Raw genomic sequence first — 15,065 nt, 5'->3', positions numbered from 1 at the left:
CACAATAAAGTCACTCCTTGCATTACAACAATCTCCTGTATTCTGCACATGTCTGGGCTATGGGGTAGGGTGGCAAGACAGAAGTAATTGATCACAAAAGAAATATATCCAAGTATTATATGCAATATAATAATATATCCAGTATCCAAGCCCATCTAAAGCTTCAAGATAGTTTGGCACAAAACCTACTGGCCTTGGTCAGATAGCTGAAGATGAATGTCACCTTCCAACATGATAGCAATCCAAAGCACACATCCAAGTCAACCAAACAATGGCTTCTAAAGAGCAAAGTGGGCCATTCCAAGAGGAAAGTCTTGGAATTGACCACTCAGATCCCAGACCTCAAACCCATTGAAAACCTGTGGAAAGATCGGTGCATAAGAGATTCCCTTTCAATTTGATTGACCTTGCATTTTTTTTTTGCAGGGAAAAGTGGGATAGAATTTAAAAGTGCAGCTGTGGGATGTTGATAAGAGACTTGTTCAAAGACCCACTTCTATAATAAAAACCAATGGTGCTTCCGTGTATTAGTTTAGGGGTGTTCACTTATGCAACCAGGGTATTGTAAGTTTTGGGTTTTTTTTTTCACTTTTTTCCCCTAAAAATTATCTATTTGTTTTTGCCACTTCAAATTTTGTTAGTTGCAAGTTCATATGAAAAGTAAGGTCTAACATGACTTATCTTGGTTTCAGGCTCTATATCACAAACACCTGCAATGTCAATAAGGATGTGTAGTAGACATTATAGCCCCTGTATCCAGAATTTTCACACCTTTTCTTAAGTGCCACAGTGTGGGAACCAGAAAGGTTATAAGGTCCCTGACGTTGCAGCAATTGGAGCCAGGACTAGCCGAGGATTACAGTTCCCACTGGCCAGGACTGCTGTGAAGGAGATCAGGAAATTGACAATCTTAGGAAGGTACAATCGGGGTCTTCCAATGGAATTTTATGGGAGTGTGCTGAACACAACCGGTGTGATCCGAGATGAACCGCTGCCACAGCTGACAACACAATATTTTTGTAGGTCTCCATTGCTGGGAAGTGCCATGGAGCTCAGGTCACCGCCTCTCATGGTGTTCTATGTGTACCATTATGTGTGCAGCCATTGTACAGTATTGTGTTTATGTTTTACTTGGTATTATGATGTGGTGATCTATAAAACGGTCTTGTTAATTAAAGTAGTGTTAAATTTACAATTGGCTATTAGCTTTAGTGATATGGTACCCATGAAACTTTACCCAGGCGGTTGCAGGAGAGTCTAATGGGAGCGGCAGTCCGTAGATTTGGTTAGGGATCCTCCCATTGGACAGATAGAGAGGTATCCCCTAGCACCAGAGTATTGTGACAATGCTTAGTTTTGGTTAGTTAATATGTTCAGTACACGCTAAGTAACACATACAGGTATTATTACTACATAGGGAGGACCATGTGCAATGTTACATTTGGTACTGCAAAGGAAGAATCACAGGTAATGGCACAGACAATCTATTCCCATTGGTCAGTGAATTAATCACTCATTGTTTTCCCTCATTCTAAATATTTATCCCAGTTTAATCCCTCTATCACTGTTAACACCACCACCATCTCCTTTGTTCCACAACCCGGCTGTCTGGGTGTCACCCTCGACTCCTAATTCTCTTTTGCCACCAACGTTCACTCTCTTGCCCAATCTTGTCGCTTTCAACTAAGCAACATCACCCGCATCCAGTCCTTCATTTCACAGGATGCCACCAAATCCATCATCCACGTACTCATTATTTCCCATCTTGATTATCGTAACCTTCTCCTCACCTGTCTCCCCTGCTCCCACCTGGCCCCCCCCCCCCAAGACTTCTGTTCCTTTCACGCCGCTCTTCTGCTGCCTCCCGTCTTGCCTTATACTGGCTCCTCTTCTCCTACAGCATCCTTTTCAAACTCCCCACCCTCACCTACAAGGCCCTCTCCCACTCCACTGCCCCATATATCTCCAAATCTCCTCTCCATTCACACTCCCACCCGTTCCCTGCGATTCGCCAATGACCGTCGCCTCTCCTCCACTCTGACCACCTCATCCCACGACCAGAATTCAAGATTTCTCCTGGGCTGCCCCCCTCAACTGGAACGACCTCCCTCGCTCTATCCGACTGTCCCAAACCTGTGCACCTTCAAAAGGGCGCTTAAAACTCATCTGTTTCTTTTAGCCTACCAGCCATCCTCCTAACTTCTTCTCACCTCCCTCCTCCCCTGTACACGCTTCACTTGCACCCGATTCCCTCCACTGACTCCCTTGTGTGCCTGCTATCTGTCTGTCCTCCCTTTAGTATGTAAGCTCTCACGGGCAGGGCCCTCTTCCATCCTGTCTCAATACTTATTACTTCTGCCCCATCCATACTGATTCTGGTCTTAGTAGTACTTGTTTATTGGTCTTTGCTGTTTATCCTCTGAGGTCTATTTTTGTAATATGTGCGGCGCTGTGGATACCTTGTGTTGTCTTACAAATAAAGCTTAATAATAATAATCATCATCGTGGCATGAAGAGGTCTGTAAAGAACAGACTAAAGAAAGCAACTCTTTGCTAGTGGTGAATAAAGCCTTCTCAAGCATGGTTACAGAATGCCCAGAAACACTAAATGGAGTTAATATTTGGTGACTAAGAAGGCCATGACATATGGAGAACATCTCTATCATGCAAATCAAACCACTGGCCGACAGCACATGCTGTGTGAATGGGAACATTGTCATTCTGGAAAACACCCCATGTCAGGAAAGTAAAGCCTCAACCTGATTTGAAAATGATGACTCACAACCGTTATGTAGTGATTAGCATTGACCTGGCCTCAAAGGGAATGACTACACCCAAACCATGCCAAGAAAACGTGCCCACAACACTATGGGACCCCCAAAACCCTTCACTGTTGGAAACAAGCACTCAGGGCTGTAACAGTCAGTAGGTTGGTACCGCATGGGCACTTATCGGTTGACATTAATGCACGGATATCACAATTCTATAGTATGTGAATCCATCTGCTGATGAGGTCGTTGCCCTGGTGTTCCATGCAGACATCACCTTAGACACCGCTGCTCATGAAACACCGACATGTTGTGTTCGTCAAGGAGGCTCCTGCCAAACGCACCTCAACAATCTCTTTAAAGCCAGAGGCCTCGTCTTACAGTCATGGTAGTCATAAATAATGTCAGCCGAGCAGGGCCATCTAGCAATTTTTAAATGATCATAACCATGCAGGGATGTTTTTTGCTTAATTAATGCATGAGTCACATGTGTGTAGAAGCCCCTGCTGTTAATATGCTTGTTTTCCATCTACATAAAAGCCCACCTGCGACCCCTTTCATCTGTAGCAGGGGATACCCATATGATTAAAAACCACCAGAGGTTTGAAGTATGTACTGCTACGATGATCTTCTATGTGCCCAGTTGTTGTGGATTAGCCCCTCAGTCATAATCTGGGTAATTTGGTTTCTAGACTATGAGATTTGTTATATAGCTTGGTACCTGAGGATAATGTCTGGTTCTATGTATGTTGAAAGTATATTCCCCCCCCATCCATGAGATACATATTTTTATACATTTTTCTGCACGGATGTTGAAATGTTTGTAATCTTCCCAGCTCCTACCACCCCCACCCGCAGAATCAGTATGTAAATTTGCACATAACCGAATGTGTTCCATTCGCCTTGGATTATCCCATGCAGTAAGGCCTGAGTGTTTAACACAGATTAATGGTGTGACAGAAGTGAGACTATACAAAAGGAGATACGGTGACCAAGGAGATGAGAACGTTGTTATCTGTAGAAGGGCTTGGTGTGGAGGCAGGTGGTCCTCACTCCCCAAGTAGCCTTAAATATAACTCCAGCCAATGTTACAGAGTTATGGGGGATTCACAGACCTTCTACCAGTGGGCGAGAGTGTGGTAATTTAGGGGCGGTAAAAGATTCCTTAACGGAGAGAAAAAGGTTGTCGTGGAATACAGAACTGGCTGGGGATTATGCATTCTGCTGACCTGGATCACTGTGGAATACAGAACTGGCTGGGGATTATGCATCCCGCTGACCTGGATTACTGTGGAATACAGGACTGGCTGGGGATTATGCATCCCACTGACCTGGATCACTGTGGAATACAGAACTGGCTGGGGATTATGCATCCCGCTGACGTGGATCACTGTGGAATACAGAACTGGCTGGGGATTATGCATCCCGCTGACCTGGATCACTGTGGAATACAGGACTGGCTGGGGATTATGCATCCCGCTGACGTGGATCACTGTGGAATACAGGACTGGCTGGGGATTATGCATCCCGCTGACGTGGATCACTGTGGAATACAGGACTGGCTGGGGATTATGCATCCCACTGACCTGGATCACTGTGGAATACAGAACTGGCTGGGGATTATGCATCCCGCTGACCTGGATTACTGTGGAATACAGGACTGGCTGGGGATTATGCATCCCGCTGACCTGGATCACTGTGGAATACAGGACTGGCTGGGGATTATGCATCCCGCTGACGTGGATCACTGTGGAATACAGAACTGGCTGGGGATTATGCATCCCGCTGACGTGGATCACTGTGGAATACAGGACTGGCTGGGGATTATGCATCCCGCTGACGTGGATCACTGTGGAATACAGAACTGGCTGGGGATTATGCATCCCGCTGACGTGGATCACTGTGGAATACAGAACTGGCTGGGGATTATGCATTCTTCGGACCTGGATTACTGTGCATGGCAATAACGGCTGGTGATTACAGTTCCCACTGCTCTAGCGTATAGTGGAGCAGGAGTGAGAGATTGATGAAGCACAGGCACAACTGGTAGCAGACCATGTTTGTATGCGCTGATGTGGGGCCACTGACAGCAGTACGACGCCTGGACAGAACAGATACCACAGCTGGCAGTAGGACATTTTGTCGAGTGAGTTGCAGATAAAACTTCTCCAGTTATATGTGTTGCCTTATGTGGGTGTCACTTTTTTCAGGACTAACTATATTTACATAGTTTTGTATGGTGTTTTTTTTTTTATTACAACTGAAAAATAAAGGATGGTATAGAATAGAAGATTGTTTTCGTGAATGAGCAAGGAGACTCTTCTGTATTAAGTGCTTATTACTCACCCTTGTCGATAACCGAAGGGATTTTCTCTTCCACACACTGCTGATCACCCCACACATAACTTTCTTCGTCTACCTCTATAACTTCAATCTTAATATCATTCAGGTCTTCAACCTGAATAACCAACAAAACAATAACCGATTTAATAAATGGAGATGAATTCAGAAGAATATCAGTGTATTAGTGCCACACAGCTTCTCTACAGATTATATAGTGTGTACAGTCACTTTGGTATTTGGGGAAGACGCTCAATTCCATCTACCTGATAATCCTCCGGAATACCGTGAGTTTCCTCTGCACAATCCTGTGAATAAAGAGGACGGGGACATCTCTCTGGGGCCTTTCTGTTCCTGGGACCATCTGTACGAAAAACACAGTGACTGAATACATTGTTTATCAGGTGATGTGTATATCTAGGTGGTCCTAAATACTGCTCTCTGCTCTGCAATTAAAGTCTCCTCTTACCCCGTGATCTGCGGGTACGGTGATTCTCCATCATCAAGTCCTCGTACGCACCCTTGTGTCCTTCTAAATACTCCCACTCCTATATGGAGAAATAGACAGTGACATCCTGACACCTTATAGGAACCTGACACACACAATGATACAGTCATCACCCAGACACATCCCCTGGTGTTACTGTATAATGTCCCATTCCCAGCAGTCACCTCTCCAGTCAGCAGCTGAATGATCTTGTTGGCGAGTTCTAGAATCCTCTGGTCATTGTTTCTCTCATGTATCAGTGAGTGAGGTGGAGGCACCGTGATGGGGCTCTGGGTCCTGCTCAATCCTCCTGGCAAACGGGAGACGGCTGCTGGGTGTTACACGCACACGACAGGTCTTCACCACTGTGTATTGCGAAGAAAAAACAATTAACACAACATGATAAAGTCAAGTGGTCACATCTTCCTCTCTGATGCCAAAAATCCTGCACTATTTGTCAATAGTAACTGTATTCTACTAAACTTATAGAACACGCTGCTCTACATCTGTCAAATGATAAGATTATGTGTCACTAAATAACCCAAAAACTCAACTGATGTGTTAGCCTGTCTTCATCTTAACTCCTTTATTTTTGCCAGTTTTTAATTCCAAAGTATAATAATAAATGCAACATAATGGATTCAACTATGAGAGTCCCAGAATCCCTCACCTCTCCAGGCAGCAGGTAGAGGATATCCAGGGTGAGCTTTATTATCCTCTTAATCATGTGACTCCTGTACTTGTCCATAATGAGTAATATTAATAGTGGGATAGTCAATGTAATATGACATTATTATAATCTGTGGTCAATCATGTAATACGTTATGAATGATGAGTATTGAGGTTACTAATATTTAAAAGCTTTGAGATTGTTAGTAAAGACTTAGTTGCTAAAAACAGCTGCACTAGCCATATACATCGGACAGGCCCAGACCACACAAAGAAAACCATTCAGCTAGTATTCTACAGCCAAAGGGGGAAAAAATAAGCCTGCACTCGGTATAACCTATATTGTATATAGTACCAGCTGCGTGGCAATATAAATGCCCATATATGTATACAAAACAGAAAAACAGTTGTGGTCAGTGCTTATCCTTAACACTGCATATGTGTGTGTATCTAGCAAAATGAAAACATGAGGTATTAGTTCATATTTTGATCAAAACATTTAAGCCTGCATCCCAGCATCAAGGGCACATCATTTTATGCAGGTACTACATATAATTGCATGTATTCCCACTCACAAGTGCATCTGTGCTGCTCACCGCTAGAGGTCAGGTCATCTCAATGCTAGCCAGCTGTCAACTCCTCAAAAACCAAACCACCCCCAAACTATAAGGTTTCATCCACCATGTTGTACTTGAGCATGAGCTTCCTCAAGCACTTTCAGATTTGTGCTCAATAATGTCTGGCATTATGGTCAGATATCTCCACCGCTGACCGGCCCTGTTCAGAGCACATTATTACAGCTGTCTTGATATTAACTCAGGTGATTTCTAGGACACTTCAGTCGTACAGTTATGTTATGCTGTGAAAGCAGATGCTTCTTCCTTCCTGACCTCCTATGTAGACCAAGTTGCTTTAATCCTTTTCCGACAGGTGACTCGTGCACAACGACAATGACTGCGGTAAGAGAAACTTTTAGATCCTTTCATAAGTATTTTGAACATGGTGAGTGTATGGGCTGAATTTGGTTATTTGTCCTGTTCTTGAGAGATCACCAGTGATATGGATTTGTCTCCATTTGTATATAATCCATCATGCAATGAAATAACTGACTTGAAAGAAAATCTTTGTTTTTAGTACAAAAACCAGGAGTAACTATGTTTTGCACCCCAGGAAAATGCCTTAATCTATGGATTGCTTTTCAATGGGTGCATTTTATCCAATCATTGTAACAACAGGATATATGTGCATCTTTATTCAGAGCTGGACAAATCCTATTTGACATGATGACAATGCCCCCAGGTGACCAGAGTACATCTTTCTAATATGACATGGAAACTTTGAAAACCAGCTAAACGGACAGCTTAATGCCTGGAAACTACAAGCCAAAAATCCCCAACTTATACCGATAACAGAGTCTCTTTATACGGCCTCTGGGGTGCAGACAGCTGACTTCCCTCGACTTCTTCCTGAACTAAATGCACTGAATTACAATAAGCGTGTCTGCCTACCATACACACTCCAAGCATTTCCTTAGACACGTGGAAATGCTTGGAGTATAGGTACTCAGGATTTAGTGTTAAGTAAGCTGTTTATTAATGGAATGAAAGGAGAAGTGGTCCCAGGATCACAAGGTGTCCCAAATGGGGCCCATAATTCTGATGATCACACATCCTCTAAGACATCAGCAATCACAGGCGATGACAACACAAGTAACATAATAAAACCATACAAGTACTGTCCCCAGGGTCTAGTTACACTGTATTGTACCGAATATATACAGAGAGTACCATGGAATGAGCAGAAGCTGCTGTATAAGGAGTCTCTATGGGAGACAATAACAATCATATACAATGTACTAATAGAAAGTCAGATACAATGATTCACTATCCCTTGTCGTTACTTATATCCTTATAATTCACTATATATCTTATCATAATACTAATAACAAGAAATAGAAATGTAATAAAAGTTTATAATAAATGTTATTACCTGCTGCCAGTATTACCAATGTCTCCTGTCGGCTTCGTGTAACGTCACTTCCTGTCTGTGCGTTCCATATGACCCCCTCCCAGGCACCGCAAACACCCGCTGACTGCTCAGATCTATTGTATTCAAAGCGATATCTATATATGTATTGTGTGACGTCACCAATAACCGCTTCGCACCAGACCGCCCACTATAACACTAGGGGGAAGAGTGGTATTTATTATAACGCTAATCCACTGGTCCTTATTGCCGGCGGCCATCTTCTCGTTGCCCAAACCTTCTCATAAACATGGAGATGAAACAGACCAACACTCTCCAGTCTTCAACTGTATCCCTTTATTTCACTGGCTAAATAAAAAGGGGAGATCTTATATACACAAGGGCTACAAGGAAGATCTCACTGGTCACTCTGATAGAAACACGAGGCTTAGACATTTATAGTCATGCCCAGTAATGTGAAGGGCAGCCATTTTCTTGTCACCCAGCAGAGTAAATCTACAACACTGTTATCCTCCAAAAATCAGCATATACTGTACTACCACAATCCCCTGCTGTATCTACATGACTACAACTCCCAGAATGCCCTGCTCTCTCCTCATTGCATTTCCTGTTATATGACAGATGTCTGGATTTGTCTTACTGTACTAAGTGTTTCCTGGAAGAGGTAATAACTGATGTTTTATTATTGTTACTGAAATGAGTATCTCTTGAGAGGTAATAAATGGTATGCATTATTGTTATTAATGTACTGAGTGTGTCTTGGAAGAGGTTATAATAAATATTATTACTACTATTAGCTGTGTCTTCTGGAAGAGATAATTGCTGTGATATATTATTATAACTATAATACATATATTTATATATATATAGCTCAAATATATTACAAAGTGCTGTACATTCAGGGCATCATGATACAAACAAATACATTATTATTATTATTATTATTATTATTATTATTATTATCACTACTACTATTCTGAACTGAGTGTCTCCTGGAAGAGGTGATAACTCTGATGTATTATTATTTCTTACCTGAGTGTCTTATGGAAGATGTAATAACTGATGTATTATAACTATATTCAATATTTGTATAGCCCCATATATTACAATGTGCTGTACATTCAGGGGATCATGATACAAACAAATAACATATTATTATTATCATCTTTTATTTATGAGGCTCCACAAAATGTCCACAGCGCTGTTCACGAAATTAACTTTAGACAGCAAGGATCCGTAAAACAATATTCAACTAAACATAATTGTACAAAGACCAGACATCTTTTATTTACAAGGGAAGTGACTGGTTTTGGAGAGGGGCTGAATGTGAGGTTTAAAGGAGAGATAGGAGTCAAAGATGTCCTGTAGGCAGCAGACTTTAACAAGTGTTATCAACAGAGAGATGGGGGTGAGGTGAGGTAGCTCTAGAGCAGGCCTGTCCAACCTGCGGCCCTCCAGGTGTTGTGAAACTACAAGCCCCAGCATGCTTTGCCAGTAGACAACCAGTTGATAGCTGGAAGGGCATGCTGGGATTTGTAGTTTCACAAACATCTGGAGGGCCGCAGGTTGGACAGGCCTGCTCTAGAGAGAGAAAGGGAATGATGATTTCAGTCTTAAGGGTATATTTACTAAACTGCGGGTTTGAAAAAGTGGAGATGTTGCCTATAGCAACCAATCAGATTCTAGCTTTCATTTATTTAGTGCATTCTACAAAAAGACAGCTAGCATCTGATTGGTAGCTATAGGCAACATCTCCACTTTTTCAATCCCGCAGTTTAGTAAATATACCCCTTCGAAATATTAAGTTTAAAAAGGCGCTAGGTCATCCAAGAGGAGATATCCAAGAGACAGCAGGAGACACGAGAGATGATGGAAGGGGATCTCTAGCTGTTGTAACTGTCTATGGTGACTGTCCACCCTTCACTGTCCTTCTTCAGAACGGACTACCTCCTTTAGCAACAACCATCAAGTGTGCATAGCAGTAAATATTAACATGACTAGTTATCACTTGTTTCTGCTTAATCTTAGTGCAAGGCAATGTGCCAATGTATGTCCCTTTTCTCACTGTCTCCCTGGGACTTTAGCCTGGACTTGAAGAGGTTGCTATGCAATTCTTTTGAGTTCTTGATTCAGGTATATTTGATCTTTGACCTCTCGAAAGGTTGCCTTCCTCTGATAGCATCTTAAACTTATCTCCTTTTTTGTGTTTCAGTAGGACAAGTTGATTCTATGCCCAGTATCCACATTTCTACCAAATGTCACACTGACTTTTCATAGCAACCAGCAGATTGTTGTCACTTCTCTTTGTAACATTTCCTCTTTAGGTCATGAACCCTGGTTGTACAGTTTTCTTGATTTGGTCTGAGCCTTATAAGTGTGTGTGGAATGAGCAGCGGTTTTCCATCATGATGAGTATGTCCTGATTCTGTTTAAAGGTCCAAGGAAGGACAGAGAGAGAGGTTCAGCATATATTTATCAATGAGCATGTCCATTCATTGCTGTCTCATTGTATATGATATATATCAGTATTTTCAGGGTTTAGGATTGTATGGTACAGAGAAATCGTAAAGGTTTGCAATAAGTATACATTTCAATGTTAGAAAAATATAGAAACATTTCACTTCTACTTTTAAAAACCCCCCAAATATTTATATAAACTAATTATGATCTTGTGTTGTTCAGAACATTGTTGTATTGAATAAAGGAAAAACCTATCCGTATAATTAACTCAAAATAGAAACATTACATGGTCTTGAATTCATTCATCAATATTATTATATTGTGTTTTAATCAGGTTATTAGTAATGGACTAAAACACAAAATAAATGAATAGCCACAAATATATTCTAAATATCTCTCATTGCTCATTCCACTTTAAGCTTAGGGCTAGATTTACTAAACTGCGGGTTTGAAAAAGTGGAATGTTAACTATACCAACCAATCAGATTCATTGTTGAGAATGTACTAAATAAATCATAGCTAGATTGGTTGCTATAGGCTACATCTCCACTTTTTCAAACCCGCAGTTTAGTAAATATACCCCTTAGTCTTTCACCGATCTGGAATCATGTGATTCCCACCACTGGACTGTGTAGGGTGGTTATTTGACCCTTCACCCACTATGTCATGGTCCAAATAAAAAAAATAAACAAAACGTGTCTGTCAACTGATTTCTTCTCATTTCAATTGTTTTAGGAATTTGCAAAGTAAACCCAGTGGGGGATTAACCAGGTTAAATGCATCAAGTGGAACATAGATGTTCTCAGGAAGCCACTTAGCATATGCATATCACAAAGTAATGGGATGTTCTGGACAGTATGGTAGCACTAAGGTGAGCATTGCTGCCTTACAGAGCTTAGGTCATAAGTTTGATTCCCAACCAGGGCCCTTTTTGTGTATAGTTTGTATGTCCTCTGCATGCTTGTGTGAGTTTCCTTTCACACTCCAAAGATATACTGGTAGGTTAATTGACTGCTGACTAAAATGGACCCTAGTGTATGTGTCTTTGTGTGGTATGGAATTTAGACTGTAAGCTTCAATGGGACAGGGACTGTGAATGCCAAATATTCTCTGTACAGCGCTGTGTAATAATGTAGCACTTAATACATGATGATAATAAAAATAAAGTGTGGGAAGTTTTGACCTGTTTATTGAATGGGGAATTATGTATATGGGGTGTGTCAGAGAAAAGATATTGCAGGTATACATTACGGGATTCAGCTTTTGAGATCAGTTTCCAAACTTTAATCCAATGGGATTCATGGAATTGATAGATATCAAATACCTATTAGAACAACCGTATTTGGGAATCTCTCCCACAGTACCTTGTGTTTGCTCTTCCTGTGGTTCATTTTTAAGTACTCCTGTTTGGGTTGGCTTTACCAAAATAATACTCAACCCTAAAAAATGCTTAACTCTGCTGTATTTGGACACCCTGTTTGTCAGTACTCTTTCCCCAGATATTCTCCAACACTATGTAGTTCTGATTATGTATATTGTCCTTAGAGCCATCCATTAGGATGGTCTTCAGAGTTCTTCTATGTCCATTGTTCTTTCGTGTGTCCAGTATTGGGCAATTGGAACACAGACTCTCAAGAATGGGAACACAAGACCATGGGACTAGAAATCTCACCAAAGCTTAAGCAATTATTTGTCAGTTGGTTAGCGGGAAAAGACAGATTAAACTGGGCAGAGGGATCAACTAATTGCTTAAAGCTGATGATTCACATGTGTCCCTGGATCACAGCTCTTGCAAAGTGCATATGCATAAATTGCCTATCAGAACAGCTGAGTGTGAGCAAGTTTCAAACCCCAGGAGGTCCCTGACACATTGTCACTGATAAGCTCTCCCACATAACTGGTGACATTGATCCATTGTCACAAAATTCAGAGCACCAGGTTCATAAATGAAGCTTCCCTTCAACATTCAAACATTATAATATAGATTTCATCAGGGAAGCCTAGCCAAGGAAGAGAATGATAATATTTTAGGTGAAGAGGATGGTAACCATTTTTGCCTTGCATCTAAGAAGCTAGCAACAGCCAATGCACCATCCAGATGTTCTTGTTCAACTGGACATTCAGTGTAAACCCCTGAATATTGGTAATTGAACCACAGAGTGAAGCACTGTTGCCCTAGGCCTCAGTCATAGAAGCTCAAGGATGTATTGCCACCTCTATCTGTTCTTCCTCACATTCTCCAGAGTCATTCTTCTGATCTTGGCTTGACCGCAGTGAGTAAGTCATCATAGCTACCACTCCATCCAGAGTTTTTTACCGAATGGCATTTCTTTTCAATAAATCATTATCAATCTTGCTTTGACACCTTAGCTCTTGAATCCATGATTTTGTTGTCCTCTGTAGACATTTCTTGGAATTGAGACTATGTTGAGAGTATGGAAGTTGGCCACCTTCAAGAGTTTTCTTACACTTTGAATGATATACTGTATATGCACTGTTGTGAGGCTCCAGACTTGTCCTCAGAGTTTCCATCTCTCCCGGTTTCTCCTGTTCCCCTGAAAAAATTGAACAATGGGCTGAGTTTTATCTAGCCGACGGTTGGCCTACAAGGATCTGAGATATACAGTTTTCAAGGAAGTGTTAGACTCTAAACTATGGAAGTGATCCTAACAGTTGGATTAGCTTCTCCCCCTTTTTTGTTATTCGGGCAAGACCATGCTCAACATAGTTCCCCACTTTCTGCACAAGATGGCGTTAGCATTGCATCTCACTAAGGAGATTGTTCTCCCTTCTCTTTGTCACATGGCCTGATATTCTGGTCTGGGCTTGTCAGATGTATGTTAGTAGAGCTGATTTTCATAATCTTGAGCCCAAAGATGACTTAGGGGCAGGCAGAGTATGGGGCATGGGTAACCCCCGATGAGTACATTTTTCCCCTCAATATTTGAATCATATCAGTATACATATTACATTGAAGTTATGTTGTCATCACTTAGAGTTTCAAAGCTTTTAATTAATTATTTATAATGGTAAAATTTTACATGGCAATCCACAGATAAGAATGTAATTTACAATGTATTGTCACATTCTTACCGTTATTTGTGTATTCTGTATTTTTATCTGCCAAGACCAGGACACAATTAATTGTTCCCAACAAGACCAGACCCCATTCTATGAGTCTCCATGATGGACAAGGACAAGGGTCACATGACTGAGAGGATATTAAATCTCACCCTGGAGATCATCTACCTGCTGACTGGAGAGGTGAGGGGTTCTGGGAATACATAGTTATATGTATGTTAAAAAAAAAAAAAGACACATCAAGTTCTCCTTTTTCATAAATGATAATTATGTTGATCCAGACCCTTCCTTAAGGCATTTGCTAATTTTATAGAGACCTGACCTACTGGGTAATGACCGTGGATATATTTATGTGTAGTAAACAAATCTTCAGATCTTATCTTTAATAATATATTTTTCAGTTTCAGGCTTACCGATTGGAGTTCTTTTTAGATTCTTTGGGGCAGATTCAATTTCCCGTGTTGTTATTTAGAACAACGCGGGTCGCAAATTATTACCGTTACTATGGTAATTTTAACGCAGATTTTTATTCGCAGCTCACAGAGCTGCAAGCAAAAATCAGAATTATAATGATTATTATTACCATAGTAACGGTAATAATGCTTACCTATTACCATAGTAACGGTAATAATGCTCAGCTATTACCATAGTAACGGTAATAGTGTGCGGCCCACGTTCTAAAGAACAACACAGGGAATTGAATCTGCCCCTTTGTGTTTGCATAAAAAAATTTCAGTCCCTTCTAGTTTAACATTAGACGGTCTGTTTTTTTCTCCTTACCACCTCGAATACCTCACTGGTTTCTCTTTATTCACAGAAATGTTATGGTCATAAAAAAGTACTTCTTCTTTAGTAAGGCCTGATCCCTGGCTATACTATCTCGTCTTTTGTTTCTATCTTCATCCAACACTCCCACTCCAAGTTTAGTTTGAAAGTTCCGTCATCATTCTAACTATCTTCTCCCCAGCACAGTTGCACCTCCACCATCTCTATTATAGATCTTGTAAATAAGAGAGAAATTGGCCCATTTGTCCAAAACTGTCCTTCACACCAACCTCTTGCTTAAAGAGTAGCCTAATTCTCTGAAATCATTTTTGCAGGCTGCCCATCCTCTTAATCTGTCATTGCCGTTGATGTGTACCAAGACCACTGGGTCCTCCACAGCCCCTCACAACAATCAACATGATCTCTAATATGCTGAACCTGGCAGACTATATGTCTGCCTAATAATGGAGTCCCCTAAATGCCTGCCATTTACTACACTCCTTTCCCTA

General features: G+C 41.2%; 2 protein-coding genes across 4 annotated transcripts in view; one reads left to right on the top strand and one right to left on the bottom strand.

Annotated features, from left to right (window-relative positions):
* The window catches only part of LOC142159838 (uncharacterized), a 196,735-nt gene that overhangs the window by 13,076 nt on the left and 168,594 nt on the right, over window positions 1-15,065 (bottom strand). Inside the window, exons 4-6 of the mRNA XM_075214633.1 lie at window positions 5,578-5,656; window positions 5,375-5,472; window positions 5,115-5,226 (exon numbers count right to left, since the gene is read on the bottom strand). Coding sequence (XP_075070734.1) covers window positions 5,115-5,226; window positions 5,375-5,472; window positions 5,578-5,656 — 289 coding nt within the window. The remainder of the gene's footprint in view (window positions 1-5,114; window positions 5,227-5,374; window positions 5,473-5,577; window positions 5,657-15,065) is intronic.
* Window positions 8,672-15,065, top strand: part of LOC142159811 (uncharacterized) — a 316,766-nt gene continuing 310,372 nt past the window's right edge. The window contains exons 1-3 of one of the 3 annotated variants that reach the window (XM_075214564.1): window positions 8,672-8,914; window positions 11,446-11,581; window positions 13,839-13,974. In XM_075214564.1, coding sequence (XP_075070665.1) covers window positions 13,894-13,974 — 81 coding nt within the window. In that variant the 5' untranslated portion in view covers window positions 8,672-8,914; window positions 11,446-11,581; window positions 13,839-13,893. The remainder of the gene's footprint in view (window positions 8,915-11,445; window positions 11,582-13,838; window positions 13,975-15,065) is intronic. The other 2 variants (XM_075214577.1, XM_075214565.1) reach the window with 2 other exon arrangements.

Source organism: Mixophyes fleayi, chromosome 6 (genome assembly GCF_038048845.1).
Source record: "Mixophyes fleayi isolate aMixFle1 chromosome 6, aMixFle1.hap1, whole genome shotgun sequence".
Lineage (NCBI taxonomy): Eukaryota > Metazoa > Chordata > Amphibia > Anura > Limnodynastidae > Mixophyes > Mixophyes fleayi.
This window is presented reverse-complemented; position numbering and strand designations above follow the sequence as displayed.